Raw genomic sequence first — 14,732 nt, forward strand, 5'->3', positions numbered from 1 at the left:
ATAATTTCCAACTCCAACAATATCTTGCTTTATTATAGTTATATATTAATTCCTATGCAAAACATGATTAGTATTTTAAAAAAACTTACATTATTGAAAGTATATGTGGAAAAGCAAAGCAATTATATTATATTATATATATATACCCATGCACTATAGGAGTTGGATGATTATTGTACAAAAATAAAGTTGAAAGACACTAGTGAGTTGTGTATATATATATATTGGTTGTAGAAGCTCTCAAGCACGTTTTCAAAGCTTGACAATTTAATTAAGGTTGAAAGAATAACTAAACTAATTTGTACAAAATGATATAATATTCATTACCTAATTAATGATTTTCGTTGAAATTTAATTTTGATAGCGCTAGTCTATGGATATCTAAAAAAAAGGCTATGGATTGATCTCAATTGAATCATCGATAGTTACTTTTGATGTTGTACGGATGGTTGAAAAGTCTATAGAGTGATGTAAAATTGTGACTGACAAAAACAAGCAACATATGACGACTCAAAGAGCAAATAATTGACCATAAATTTAACAATATATATTAATTCATATGCAAAACATGATTAATACATACATACATATATATATATATGTGGAAAAGAAAATTAATTATATATATATATAGATACCCACTAAGAGTTGGGTGATTATCGTACAAAAATAAAGTTGAAAGACACTAATTAGAGCTTGATGATTTTGGCAAGAAAGTTGTCTGTAGGCCTTGGAACTGGAAAGTGGACTTTTGGGCAGTCTGGATTGGTTCGTTCAAGCCTGCACAATCACAAATATTAATACACATATTAATTATTTTTGTATTGTAATTAAGACATGATTTTTAATTAGTTGAGATTTAATTGCTGGGATTAATAATTAATTAGAACTACTTACTTGTAGTTGAGGACAAAACAATGGATGAAGATATAGAGCTCAAGCTTGGCTAAATCATTTCCAGGGCAAACCCTACTTCCAAGTCCAAAGGGAATGTATGCTCCAGCTTTCACATTTGGGTTCTGTTCATCATTTTTTAAAGGAAAGACAATAATGTCATTAGCTATAAGTCTCTTGTTACATATCAAATGTCGGCCCGGCCCGGTCAGGGATCTTGGGCCTCTTATTTAGACCAAGCCCAGGTCTAAATAAATATGACAAATCCAGCCCCACCCACTAACCCCAAATAAGAGAGAATGAAAAAAAGGTGAAGGAAAAAAAAAGTGATTAAATTTAAAACTAGAGGGAGAGAGAGAGAGATGGTGTAAGGTTTGGGCCTTTTGTAAGTATATTTTTGTTGTCCAGGCCCATGAAAAAATGCAGGCCGGGCCTATTGGGCCTTTTAGTCTATGATCAACTCGACATGTATATATTATGTAATGGATTGTATACTTACATCCCATCTTGAAGGATCATATTCTTTAGGATTTGAATAGATTTGAGGGTCCATATGTACTGCTCTAGCCATTGCAAGAACTTTCCAACCTTTTGGTATGGTATATCCTACACATTGTCAGAAGAAAATATAATAATAATTATCAAACAACATACGAGTTGTAGATATATATATATAGAGACAAAATGACTAAACATACCATTTATGTGAACATCAACTTTTGTTTCTCTAAATAATGCAAATGAGAGATTAGTCATCCTTAATAGTTCTTGAATCACCTTCATTAGAAACACCATCCAACTTAATTGTTAGATTAATTAATCAATATAAATATACAATATTAATTGTTGCCCCAAAATCTAGTTGTGCTTAATTATACACACCTTTCCGGTATAAGGCATCTGTTTAATTTCCTTGATTGTCAATCCTTTTTGTGTGGATGGTCTATTCTTGACAATTTCCTCTTGTTCTTCCTGTAAATATTATTGATATACTAATTTGTTAAATCATGTAGAAAATATGTTTAATTATTGAATAAGATATGAAATCATGATAGTAAAGTTAGTTAATTAATTACCTTAATTTTTTGAAGGACTTCTGGATTGTCATAGAGGAATAACAAGAGCCACATAGTTGCATAAGCAGTGCTTTCATGGCCAGCAAACATGATTCCAGCAAGTAAATCAATGATAGTTTCATTGTCCATTGTCTCACCATCTTCATCCTCAACCTCTAGCAAGAAATCCAACATGCTTTTCTTCCCCTTTGAGTCACTTGTTTTGTTCAACTCTCTCCTGTCTTCAATTGCACCATCAACTATGGTCACAAGTTTCTCACGTGCCTACAATTAATATTAGCCTCATAAATTAGAAACAAGACGTCCTGACCCTGGACCCAACATGTTTACCGGACAGTTGGGCAAATTCTAAGCTCTGGATTAAATATCAGTGTATATGCCATGCAAAACTGATTTACCTTTAGTGCCCTGTTGTAGGCAAAGCCAGGAACATTGATGCCCATTGTGAATAACCCTGCAGTGAGATCACTAAACAAGCTCCTCATTGAACCAAACATATCATATCCTTGAGGTCCGAAGAAGATATTTGTTATGATCTTAAAAGTTGCTCCCTTAAATTCATTAAGGAGCTCAAGATGTTTGCTCGTGCTTGCCCATTCATCCAATTTAGCCATAATCACTTCCTCAATCAGCTCCACATACGTCGATAGCGCCTCGTGCCCGTTGATCGGAGCAGTTGTTAGCTTGCGTAGATGCTTGTGCTCGTTGCCTTGAACGGAAATCAACGATTTCCTCCCCGAAAGCTTCTCACTGCTTGGATATCCAATCGTGAAGTTTTCGTCATCTGTTAACACTGCCTTGCATGTTTCAGGCAAGCAAACAATTGCTGTCGGCTTTCCAAACAAATGTGTCTTGTATATACCCGTCCTTCCATACCTAAATCCAAAACGGAGTTGGAAACAAAATAGTTTTAGAATATTCATACTAATCCTGACTCTAAACCCTAAACACATAATCGACATGTTTATTCGTTATAACTATTTACGTACTACATACACAACACAATAGTACAGTAATCTAAGTGAAATATGGTTAAAGGTGGTGTGTGGATGTGAAAGATATATAGAGACCTTTCAACCAAGTCGAAGAGGAAGGAATCAGGATCATCAGATTTGAAAGCTTGCATGAAGGACTTCATGTTACCAAACAAAGGCCAACCCATATCTCCTGGAGGGAGAGGGAATTTGGTCTTGCCTGAGCGGTAATACCACTCATTAACCCTCTTCAAGGAAACATAAGCACCAAATGCAATTGCAATGAGAGTGCTAGCCAATCCTAACATGCTTGAGTACTCCATTAATAGGCTCTTAAAAGGGATGTATTTGTGCTTTATTTGTGAAAAAAGAGAGGTATATTTATAGTTTCACCTCTTCCTAGCTCGTGTAGCAGTCTAAATTGAATAGATGCCACTGGCTTTTACAATTCAAAAAGTTTAAAGTATTTAATTGGAGTTATTGAGACTTTGTACAATATTATGTGAGTGGTGGCTGTTTATTCCAAAAATGTTTCTGTTTTCAATTATTTCCATTTGAAACTCATTACTTCATAATTTTGTTGAACTATTACTATAATGCAATTATCAATACCCTTGTGACTATATGTTGGGCTTAACCCAATTTATCTTGTCGTCAGGTGAAAAACATATGTATATACGGACATGATGACATGAGTTTAGCCTCACATCAATTGTTGAAAGCATAAACTTGTATAATGTCGTTCTAGGTTAAAAAAAAAGATACAAGTACTTTTTAAAACTTGTCCATTGCATTATTTATGGCAAGTTATCATAAAAAAGGTATTTGAAATCTTGCCCCAACCAACTATACTTTTTTTTTAAAAAAAATTCCCTTGAAAAATTTGCTTCTCATTGGAATCGAATCTTGGACATACATATGCCTAACGCAGTCGATTGTCAACCAAACCACCTCTCGTTGGTAACTAGCTATACTCTCGAACACATACAAAATAATCATTTTATGTTGGTGGTTTTATTTTTGTGTATGATATTGTTTCTCAAAAAAAGAAGTAATTACTGCTATTAATTAGGGTGTGAAACACAAGCAGAGGAATTAGAATTTTATGAAGTAACTTATGTCATGTCCAAGACATTAAACAAACATTATGATATAAATGGGCTTAAATTCAATGACCAAAATTGACCATTAGTTCTACTTTCTAGATAGAGACCCTTTTAGCATCTGTGTTTCGAGGGAGAAGAATTTTGTTGTTTTGAATAGAATATTTTAAGGTAGGAAGTTCTAGAATCTCCTTTCTCTTCTACTATGTTGTCATCAGCAATTTTAATTTTACTACCATATATTTCGAATTTTCAGCACAAAAGAACTTTCCATATAATTATTTAATTAATATTTTCCAAAACAATGTTGAATCGTCCATAAAAAGTGATTATAACTAAATCTATTCCTAATTTAACAAGATATTTTTTAGGATTAATATATACTACATTATTTTTACTAAATAAGTGTACAATTTTTACTTGACCTTAACCTTTTGGTCCCCATTGGCCTTTTTTTTTTCCCTTATTTTTGAGGTATACATTATTTTAAGAAATAATTCAAAAAATAATAAATAGAAAATATGTAAGATTTTGACCATCAGATCATGAATTCAATTATTGGATCTTTAAAAAGGAGGTAACATATTACACGTTTTACATCAAACGATTTAGAACCATTCATGTTTTTCCATACATTTTCTTTAATGAATTTGATTTTTTTATTTTATATAAAATATATTTTTTTTTGAAATACTACAGAGAATTATGCTTGCGGTTAGAATTGAATATTGAACATACATATATCTAACTCAATCGATTGACAACAAACTCGACTCTCATTGGTCACATAAAATACATTACTAGATTCAAAATCATTCATGTTTTAGGGGCAGCCTTTTGTGGGTCCTAGTGCAGTCCACACGCACGTGGGATTGGATTGGCGACTCGAATGTGGACAAGGTGGGCTTCTTTAGATTTCTTACGGACCCAGCCCATATTCATATTCAACTGCTAGTTTGATGTGATGAAGAAGAACCAAACATTCAGGCCCATTCCATGTGTATTAGGCTTGACAGCCTTTTTGGACCTATTCTTATGGGATTTTCTTAGAATGCCATAAACTACCATGGCAACTCAAACAACTCAATTCAGTTTCATTTTTGACACCCAAATATCGAAAATCACTTGATCATGGACCTTCTAAACTTTGATTGAAGCTACAATCAAAGTGCTTTAATTTCGCTCCAAAGTGTGCGTTTGTTTACACTCAAAATTGTGACCTGTAATGGCACTCAATGATCGAGTAACCCATTCTGACATGAGTTGACGTTATTTTCACACTAGATTTCTGCTCATGTAGTTTGCGGATATTACATGTGACCCGTAAATTTACTATTGAGGTGAAGTTTGGTGAACTATGTTTTTGGAGGGTTGACTTCTCCTATTCCTATCTCCTATCTCCATTTGTATTTGTTCTTCAACTTAAAATCTAAACATGATAACTTGATGAAATCAATTGAGTATTTTCAATTCTGATTGCAAAACCAAGAATGAAAACGACAACGAAAGAGAAAGGATTACAGTGTCAAATGGAGAAGAACAACGAACAGAGAGGTGGAAGATCCCAAAATGCTTCAGTAATTGGATCCTGGACAGTTTCCATGTACTCTTGCACTCCATTCATTGCATATAGAGTTGCTGATATTTGTCTCTCAACTTTCATCCTATCAAACTCCGTCAATTGGGAATCAATCTTTCTAGGAAAATCCAGTAACGACAGTTGATCAAACCCAGATTCAGAACAACCCGTCTCGAATTCCTCAGCACAAATTGTCATATCTGGCTTGTATACATCATCATCAAAGCATGGAGAATGTTGCTTTTCAACTCCAACAATATCTTACTATATTATACTTGTATATTAATTCCTATGCAAAACATGATTAATATTTAAAGGACTTACATTATTGAAAGTATATGTGGAACAGCAAAGTAATTATATATATATACCCACTATAAGAGTTGGGTGATTATTGTACAAAAATAAAGTTGAAAGACAAACTAGTGAGAAGTGATTAGAGCTTGATGATTTTGGCAAGAAAGTTGTCTGCAGGCCTTGGAACTGGAAAGTGGACTTTTGGGCAGTCTGGATTTGTTCGTTCAAGCCTGCACAATCACAAATATTAATACACATATTAATTATTTTTGTATTGTAATTAAGACATGATTTCTAATTAGTTGAGATTTAATTGCTGGGATTAATGATTAATTAAAACAACTTACTTGTAGTTGAGGACAAAACAATGGATGAAGATGTAGAGCTCAAACTTGGCTAAATCATTTCCAGGGCAAACCCTACTTCCAAGTCCAAAGGGAATGTATGCTCCAGCTTTCACATTTGGGTTCTGTTCATTAAAAAAGAACTCCAATTGAGAGGATGAAACTCTTTTTTTTTTTTTTTTTAAAAAGTGAAGAAAACTAAAGAGAGAGACATGGTGTAATGGAGTGTATGTGTGTGTGTGTATAAATTATGTAATGGATTGTATACTTACATCCCATCTTGAAGGATCATATTCTTTAGGATTTGAATAGATTTGAGGATCCATATGTACTGCTCTAGCCATTGCAAGAACTTTCCATCCTTTTGGTATGGTATATCCTACACATTATCAGAAGAAAATAATAATAATTATTATTATCAAACAACATAAGAGTTGTAGAATAGACGTATATATATACAAAATGACTAAACATACCATTTATGTGAACATCAACTTTTGTTTCTCTAAATAATGCAAATGAGAGATTAACCCTCCTTAATAGTTCTTGAATCACCTTCATTAGAAACACCATCCAACTTAATTATTAGATTAATTAATCAATATAAATACATACATAATAGTAATTTTTACTCCAAAATCTAGTTGTAGTTGTGCTTAATTATTCATACCTTTCCAGTATAAGGCATCTGTTTGATTTCCTTGATTGTCAATCCTTTTTGTGTGGATGGTCTATTCTTGACAATTTCCTCTTGTTCTTCCTGAAAATATAAATATCTTTAATTTTTTTAGTAAGATATTAAATCATGAAAGTAAAGTCAGTAAATATTTTACCTTAATTTTCTGAAGGACTTGTGGATTGTCATAGAGGAATAACAAGACCCACATAGTTGCAAAAGCAGTGCTTTCATGGCCAGCAAACATGATTCCAGCAAGTAAATCAATGATAGTTTCATTGTCCATTGTCTCACCATCTTCATTCTCAACCTCTAGCAAGAAATCCAACATGCTTTTCTTCCCCTTTGAGTCACTTTTTTTGTTCAACTCTCTCCTGTCTTCAATTGCACCATCAACTATGGTCACAAGTTTCTCACGTGCCTACAATTGATATTAGCCACATAAATTAAGAAACCAGAGGTCCTAACCCTCTATGAAATATAAAATTTTGGGCTGGCCCATAAAATGGTCTGGATTACGTTTTTTTTTCCCAGCCCAACATTCAAAACTAATTTACCTTTAGTGCCCTATGGTAGGCAAATCCAGGAATATTTATGCCCATTGTGAATAACCCTTCAGTGAGATCAGTAAACAAGCTCCTCATTGAACCAAACCTATCATATCCTTGAGGTCCAAAGAAGATATTTGTTATGATCTTAAAAGTAGCTCCCTTAAATTCATTAAGGAGCTCAAGATGCTTGTTCATGCTTGCCCATTCATCCAATTTAGCCATAACCACTTCCTCAATCAGCTCCACATAGGTCGATAGCGCCTCGTGCCCGTTGATCGGAGCTGTTGTTAGCTTGCGTAGACGCTTGTGCTCGTTGCCTTGAACAGAAATCAACGATTTCCTTCCTGAAAGCTTCTCGCTGCTCGGATATCCAACCGTGAAGTTTTCATCATCTGTTAACACTTCCTTACATGTTTCAGGCAAGCAAACAATCGCTGTCGGTCTTCCAAATAAATGTGACTTGTATATACCCGTCCTTCCATACCTATATTCAAAATGGAGACAGACAAAAAAAAAAAAAAAAGAAGCCGTTTTAGAATATTCATACAAACCATGATCCCAAACCCTAATTAAACACATAATCGATGTAGGATTCCAATCACATGTTTATTCGTTATAACTATGTATGTATTACGTATATAACACAGTAGTATAGTAACATAAGTGAAATATGGTTAAAGTTGGTGTGTGAATCAGAAAGATAAAAGACTATACCTTTCAACCAAGTTGAAGAGGAAGGAATCAGGATCATCAGATTTGAAAGCTTGCATGAAGGACTTCATGTTACCAAACAAAGGCCAACCCATATCTCCTGGAGGGAGAGGGAATTTGGTCTTCCCTGAGCAGTAATACCACTTATTAACCCTCTTCAAGAAAAGATAAGCACCAAATGCAAGTGCAATGAGAGTGCTAGCCAATCCTAACATGCTTGAATACTCCATCAATTGACTCTTAATTACAATGCATGTATGTGTGACTTATTTGTGCAATAAGGGTAGCATATTTATAGGTTCACTTCGCTATCGTCCGTTGCAGTCTAAATTGAATAGATGCCACTGCCTTTTAAAATTCAAAAAGTTGAAAAGTATGTAATTGGAGTTATTGAGACTTTTGTACACTCATGTCTTATGTGAGTGGTGGCTGTTTATTCAGAGAAGATGTTTCTGTTTTCAATCATCTTCATATGAAGTTGAAACTCATTACTTCATAATTTTGTTGAACTATGCAATTATCAATATCTTTATGATTATGCGTTGGGTTTTGACCCAATTTAATTATCATATCGTTAGGTGTCAGCAACTTATGTGCACGCTGACTTGATGATTCTAGTTTATACTCACATCAAATGTCTAAATTGTAAATTTATATGATATCGTTTTCGGTTGAAAATTAATGCAAATAGTTGTTAGAAATTTCTCCGTTGCATTATTTATGGCAAGTTATCATTAAAAAAAAGGGGTATGTGGAGTCTTGCCCCAACCAGCAATTCTCTTGAACACATACAAAATATTCATTTTATTTTGCTTGTTTAATTTTTGTCTATGATATTGTTTCCCAAAGAAAAAAAATAAAAAGTAATTAGTTCTATTAAGGGGGGTGAAACACAAGCAGAGGCACTAGAATTTTAAGAAGTAACTGATGTCATGTCAAAGACATTAAAACAAACATTATGAGATAAAAATCGACCATTAGTTTTACTTTCTAGATAAAAATAGGGAGAATGAGTAAATTTTTACGGTAGGAAGTTCTAGAATCTCCTTTCTGTTCTACTATGTTGTCATCAGCAATTATAATTTACTACATATTTCGAATCTTCAGCACAAAGGAACTTTCTATAGAATTATTTAATTAATCTTCCTAAACAATGTTTAGTCATCCATAAAAAAGTGATTATAACTAAATCTATATATACACCCAAGCCACTAATTGTTGTGATAAAGATGGTGTGTATCACCCTGGTGACCAGAGTTTGAATCTTCCCTCTCTTATTTAAAAAAAAAAAACTATATATATATATATATTCATAATCTAACAAGATATTTAGCATTTAGAATTTTGGCCCCCCTTTGGCTTTGTTTTCTTTCTTATACGTCTATATATGTACGTACAAGTGTAAACGAATTAGCGTACGAAAGAGTGACCCCTCATTTTCCTTATTTTCAACGTATACAATATTTAAAAAAAATTCGAAAAATAATAAATAGATAATATGTAAGATTTTTGTCGGTCAGCTCATGAATTCTATTATTGGATCTTTAAAAAGGAGGTAATATATTATAGACTTTGCATCAAACGATTTATAACCATTCATTTCATACATTTTCTTTGATGAATTTGATTTTTTTTATTTTACATAAAATACATTACTATATTCAAAATCATTGATACTTATCATTTCTTGATTTTGAATTTTTTAAAAAAATATTAATATTGAAAAGTAAGTATGAGGAGACGAGGCCGCCCTAAACAGTGCTCGTGGGATTGAATCGGGGAGTTGACTGTGGACGTGGTGGGCTTCTTTAAATTTTTTACGGGCCCAGCCTATATTCATATTCAACTGAGAACTGCCATTTGGGAGCCGTTATTCCTTAAAAACCTATTTACTTTTTACACCCATATTTCTTTCTCCATACAATCAAATTAAAATATAACCCTAATATTTTTAATTAAATTTTTTTAACACAAGAAGTTTTCTTAATTTCAAACTCAAATAAAGATAAATTAGAAGTTACTCCCAACTTGATCTGCTTTGTTGCTCCCAATATCCCAATAGAATTGCAAATCTTGCCACGAACTCTAAAAAAAATGTAGAGAGAGGAAGAAGAGAGACATAGATAGAGTGAAAGAGAAGGAGATGTGGTTTTCATTGTTATAGAAGAGGAAGAGAAAGGTCAACCATGGCTGCTTCTTCTCCTTGTTTGACTGGTTTTGAATAGAAGCACTAGTGGCTTAGCAATAGAAAATTTTATATTTTCAAAGTGATTATTCAATTTTTTTCTTTCATTTGGTCATTTAATCGAATGGGTTTTAATCCTTTCTGTTGTTAAGGCATTGACAATTTTTTGACCCCGCATACCCTCTTCACAAATTGATAAATTGATTAAGAGAGAAAAACAAAATTTATTTTATTGGATGAAAGGGTAATTTAGGAAGTATAATGTATGTATTAGATTTTTTCCTTGAGTGCGTTAAGTAGGTGTGTGCAGTGAGTTTAACTCTTGTGTGCAAATAACTGCTCCCCTGCTATTTTGATATGATGAACAAGAATCAAATATCCAGGCCCAACCCATGTGTATTGGGCTTTACAGTCTTTTAGACCTATCATATAGGCTTTTCTTAGAATGCCATACGCTACCTTGGCCGCTCAAACAACTCAATTCAATTTCATTTTTGACTCAATATATTGAAGTGCTTTAATTTTGATACGAAGTGATTAACTGATTATTTACACTCAAAATTGTGACCTATAATGGCACTCAATGATGGGGTAGTTGTTGCTAGTATTGTTGTGACTCAAGTGGGTGTTTATGACGTACTATGAACTGAAATCTACTGTAATAATGAAATCAATATAAAGTCTATGGGTGTTGTCAAATCATTATGATTTTCATTACCTAATTAACGATTTTCGTTGAAATTTAATTTTGATAGCGCTAGTCTATGGATATCTAAAAAAAGAAGGCTATGGATTGATCTCAATTGAATCATTGATAGTTACTTTTGATGTTGTATAGATGGTTGAAAAGTCTATAGAGTGCTGTAAAATTGTGAATGACAAAAACAAGCAACATATGACCACTTAATAGGGCTCAACATTGGGTCGGGCCGAGCTGTCCTAGAAATATGAGGCCCTGACCCGGGCCCTATTTTGAGCATTCGGCTTCTGCCCAGGCCAGATCTAATTTCGGGCCGGGCTAGGGTCGAGCTTAGGCCCGTGTTCCAAATGGTGATTCCTACGACTCAACGAGCAAATAATTGACCATTAATTTAACAATATATATTAATTCATATGCAAAACATGATTCACACACACATATATGTGGAAAAGAAAAGAAATTATATATAGATACCCACTAAGAGTTGGGTGATTATTGTACAAAAATAAAGTTGAAAGACACTAATTAGAGCTTGATGATTTTGGCAAGAAAGTTGTCTGCAGGCCTTGGAACTGGAAAGTGGACTTTTGGGCAGTCTGGATTGGTTCGTTCAAGCCTGCACAATCACAAATATTATTAATACACATATTAATTATTTTTGTATTGTAATTAAGACATTATTTTTAATTAGTTGAGATTTAATTGCTGGGATTAATGATTAATTAAAACAACTTACTTGTAGTTGAGGACAAAACAATGGATGAAGATGTAGAGCTCAAACTTGGCTAAATCATTTCCAGGGCAAACCCTACTTCCAAGTCCAAAGGGAATGTATGCTCCAGCTTTCACATTTGGGTTTTGTTCATCATTTTTTTAAAGGAAATACAATAATGTCATTAGCTATAAGTCTCTTGTTACCGGTCAGGGATCTTGGGCCTCTTATTTAGACCAAGCCCAGGTCTAAATAAATATGACAAATCCAGCCCCACCCACTAACCCCAAATAAGAGAGAATGAAAAAAAGGTGAGAAAAAAAAAGTGATGAAAACTAGAGAGAGAGAGAGATGGTTTAAGGCTTGGGCCTTAAGTAAGTATATTTTTGTTGTCCAGGCCCACGAAAAAATGCAGGCCGGCCTGTTGGGCCTTTTAGTCTATGATCAGGTCGACACTTGACATATATATTATGTAATGGATTGTATACTTACATCCCATCTTGAAGGATCATATTCTTTAGGATTTGAATAGATTTGAGGATCCATGTGTACTGAACTAGTCATTGCAAGAACTTTCCAACCTTTTGGCATGGTAAATCCAACACATTGTCAGAAGAAAATATAATAATAATTATCAAACAACCTTTTGTTTCTCTAAATAATTCAACTTTTGTTCTTCAGCTTATAATCTAAACATGGTAACTTGATGAATATTTTCCATTCTAATTGCAAAACCATGAACGAAAAACAGACAAACAATTCCACTGTCAAATGGAACAGAACAATGAACATAGAGGTGGAAGATCCCAAAATGCTTCACTAATTGGATCCTGGACAGTTTCCATGTAGTCTTGCACTCCATTCATTGCATATAGAGATGCTGATATTTGTCTCTCAACTTTCATCCTATCAAACTCCGTCAATTGGGAATCAATCTTTCTAGGAAAATCCAGTAAGGAAAGTTGATCAAACCCGGATTCAGAACAACCCGTCTCGAAATCCTCAGCACAAATTGTCATATCTGGCTTGTATACATCATCATCAAAACATGGAGAATTTTGGTCACTAGCAGTACTACTCATCCCACCATCGCTAATACCACAACTATCACTAGTAGTAATAGTACTAGTTGTGGGGCTGAATATTTTTTCTACAGTACTTTGTTGTTGTTGTTGGAGAACTCCTCCTCCTCCTCTTCTGTTGTTGAGGAGATTCTGGATTCGAGAAGCTAGAGGGGAATTTGTTGGGACTTGGGGGATGAAATTGGTTCTAGTATTTGTTCCGCGAAGAAGGCAAGCAGCTTCATCGTAGGCTCGAGCAGCTTCTTCAGCAGTCTCAAAGGTTCCAAGCCACATCCTGATCTTCTTTGTTGTATCTTTGATTTCAGCAACCCATCTCCCTGAAGGCCTTTGTCTTACACCAACAAACTTTCCGTTGTTGTTGCTTGTTCTGTTTGTTCCTTTGATTTTGTTGCTGGTCACTTTGTTTGCAGGCATAGTGGCTACCGATTTTTTCTTCTGTTTTTGGAACTGGATTTCCATTGAAGACACCATTAAGAGAGAGATGAAGAAGAGCTCAGTTGGTTATAGGCTATAGTTGTTTTGGTCTGTCAACATAGATATATATATATATATATAGACACACACACGTATATATATGGTTAAAAAGTGGTCTGAGTTTTCAATACAAGCAAGTTGTGATTATTTTAGAGGCAAGTTCTTGAGATGCTTTTATTTATGTGTTTGTCATCTTACGATGCCTCTATGCTATATTGTTACTTAACAAGGAAAGTCAAATGACCAATCTGCCCTTCCAAGGAGTAGCTAAATATAGTGAAGTATACCAACTACTTGGGGTCATGGAAGTCATTTGAGAGAGTCTAGGTTTTATCATCCACATATAATACAAACTGGACAGATTTATGGTCAAGGGGTTTTTGTGGGTTGAAGGGGGTTAGTTTAGTTTGTTGTCATTGAGTGAGTACAACTTGGTCAACAATAGAAGAAAAAGCTGGGAAAGCATGCAGAATGATTGCCACTTGGAGGCAGCCTGATGAGCCTCTAGAAGAAGCTGAAAACTAAGGTTCAAAAGACATTGTCAACATTAGAAATAGACCCAGTCGGGCACATAGCAGACAATATTACATAATCTGATCGTGCACGATGTGTTGTTGGCTGACCATCTAAGAATCCACCATTTTTAGATCAAAACAAGAAGATGAATTATACTAGTCAGGGATTCTTAATTAGTTATCTTATCTATACTCATAAACTTGATACTAGCTAATTGTTTAAGGGATTGGGGTACGCTATACTTCTAGCTAGTGGTGGATTTAGAAAATGGTTTGAGGGGGATTTTGTTAGTGGCAGAGTTAGTAATTTATAGGAGGAGTACTGACGCGGTTCAGGGGCAGTGTTTCTGAAAATAAAAATTAGGACTATTCACTGATATATCAATAAAAAGTAGTCAAAAGAAATCCATAATATGAGGATTGAAGTTTTAGAATCTAATTTCCAACTCAATAGACTGTGTCTCTAAGACTCCAACTATACATTTAAAAAAAAAACTCTTAAATAAAATCTTTACAATTGACCCCGTCAAGTCTTCATTTTTGAAAATTTTCAATAATTATTTCATTATCAATTTCATTAAAAATTCCTCTCTTAATAAAGATAACTAAGTTATCATTCGTCCATTTATCACTCATTCGATTGAGCAATCTATTCTTGATAATAGCCGAAAGAGGATGTGAAAAGTTTGGCCTTTTATTAAAAATAAGTGAGCTTATTTTGGAGTTTTGATATTTAGTAATATACTTGATAATTTTTTTATCAAAATTTGAGCTATGGGAGGGAGACTACCTTGACTTACTTGGATAGAAGGATAATGTTGATGAGAGCTTAAGATATGTGTGTAACAAAAATACCCTT

The 14,732-nt window shown here is 33.9% G+C and overlaps 2 protein-coding genes across 2 annotated transcripts; both read right to left on the reverse strand.

The window, feature by feature from the left end:
* Positions 1 to 580: 580 nt before the first annotated feature.
* On the reverse strand, positions 581 to 3,277 carry LOC119979992 (beta-amyrin 11-oxidase-like). The gene is made up of 8 exons (XM_038822628.1): positions 3,041 to 3,277; positions 2,369 to 2,846; positions 1,971 to 2,234; positions 1,777 to 1,866; positions 1,593 to 1,671; positions 1,394 to 1,500; positions 898 to 1,019; positions 581 to 780 (listed from the first exon to the last, which is right to left on the reverse strand). The coding sequence occupies exons 1-8, from the start codon at positions 3,265 to 3,267 to the stop codon at positions 690 to 692; spliced, it is 1,458 nt and encodes a 485-aa protein (XP_038678556.1). The 5' UTR covers positions 3,268 to 3,277; the 3' UTR covers positions 581 to 689.
* Positions 3,278 to 5,875: 2,598 nt separating this feature from the next.
* On the reverse strand, positions 5,876 to 8,449 carry LOC120016863 (beta-amyrin 11-oxidase-like). The gene is made up of 8 exons (XM_038869810.1): positions 8,209 to 8,449; positions 7,501 to 7,978; positions 7,101 to 7,364; positions 6,938 to 7,027; positions 6,744 to 6,822; positions 6,540 to 6,646; positions 6,271 to 6,392; positions 5,876 to 6,153 (listed from the first exon to the last, which is right to left on the reverse strand). The coding sequence occupies exons 1-8, from the start codon at positions 8,433 to 8,435 to the stop codon at positions 6,063 to 6,065; spliced, it is 1,458 nt and encodes a 485-aa protein (XP_038725738.1). The 5' UTR covers positions 8,436 to 8,449; the 3' UTR covers positions 5,876 to 6,062.
* Positions 8,450 to 14,732: the final 6,283 nt, after the last annotated feature.

The sequence above is a fragment of the Tripterygium wilfordii genome, chromosome 15 (genome assembly GCF_013401445.1).
Source record: "Tripterygium wilfordii isolate XIE 37 chromosome 15, ASM1340144v1, whole genome shotgun sequence".
NCBI classification, from domain to species: domain Eukaryota; kingdom Viridiplantae; phylum Streptophyta; class Magnoliopsida; order Celastrales; family Celastraceae; genus Tripterygium; species Tripterygium wilfordii.

What these genes read in the sequence shown, in the direction of transcription:
- LOC119979992 (XM_038822628.1), bottom strand. Translation starts at nt 3,267, where the DNA reads ATGGAGTACTCAAGCATGTTAGGATTGGCTAGCACTCTCATTGCAATT. An exon ending in CCTACAACAGGGCACTAAAG is followed by an intron (nt 2,235 to 2,368) that starts GTAAATCAGTTT and finishes TATTAATTGTAG; the next exon opens with GCACGTGAGAAACTTGTGAC. An exon ending in ATGATCCTTCAAGATGGGAT is followed by an intron (nt 1,020 to 1,393) that starts GTAAGTATACAA and finishes AATGATGAACAG; the next exon opens with AACCCAAATGTGAAAGCTGG.
- LOC120016863 (XM_038869810.1), bottom strand. Translation starts at nt 8,435, where the DNA reads ATGGAGTATTCAAGCATGTTAGGATTGGCTAGCACTCTCATTGCACTT. An exon ending in CTCTTCAACTTGGTTGAAAG is followed by an intron (nt 7,979 to 8,208) that starts GTATAGTCTTTT and finishes TTTTGAATATAG; the next exon opens with GTATGGAAGGACGGGTATAT. An exon ending in CCTACCATAGGGCACTAAAG is followed by an intron (nt 7,365 to 7,500) that starts GTAAATTAGTTT and finishes TATCAATTGTAG; the next exon opens with GCACGTGAGAAACTTGTGAC.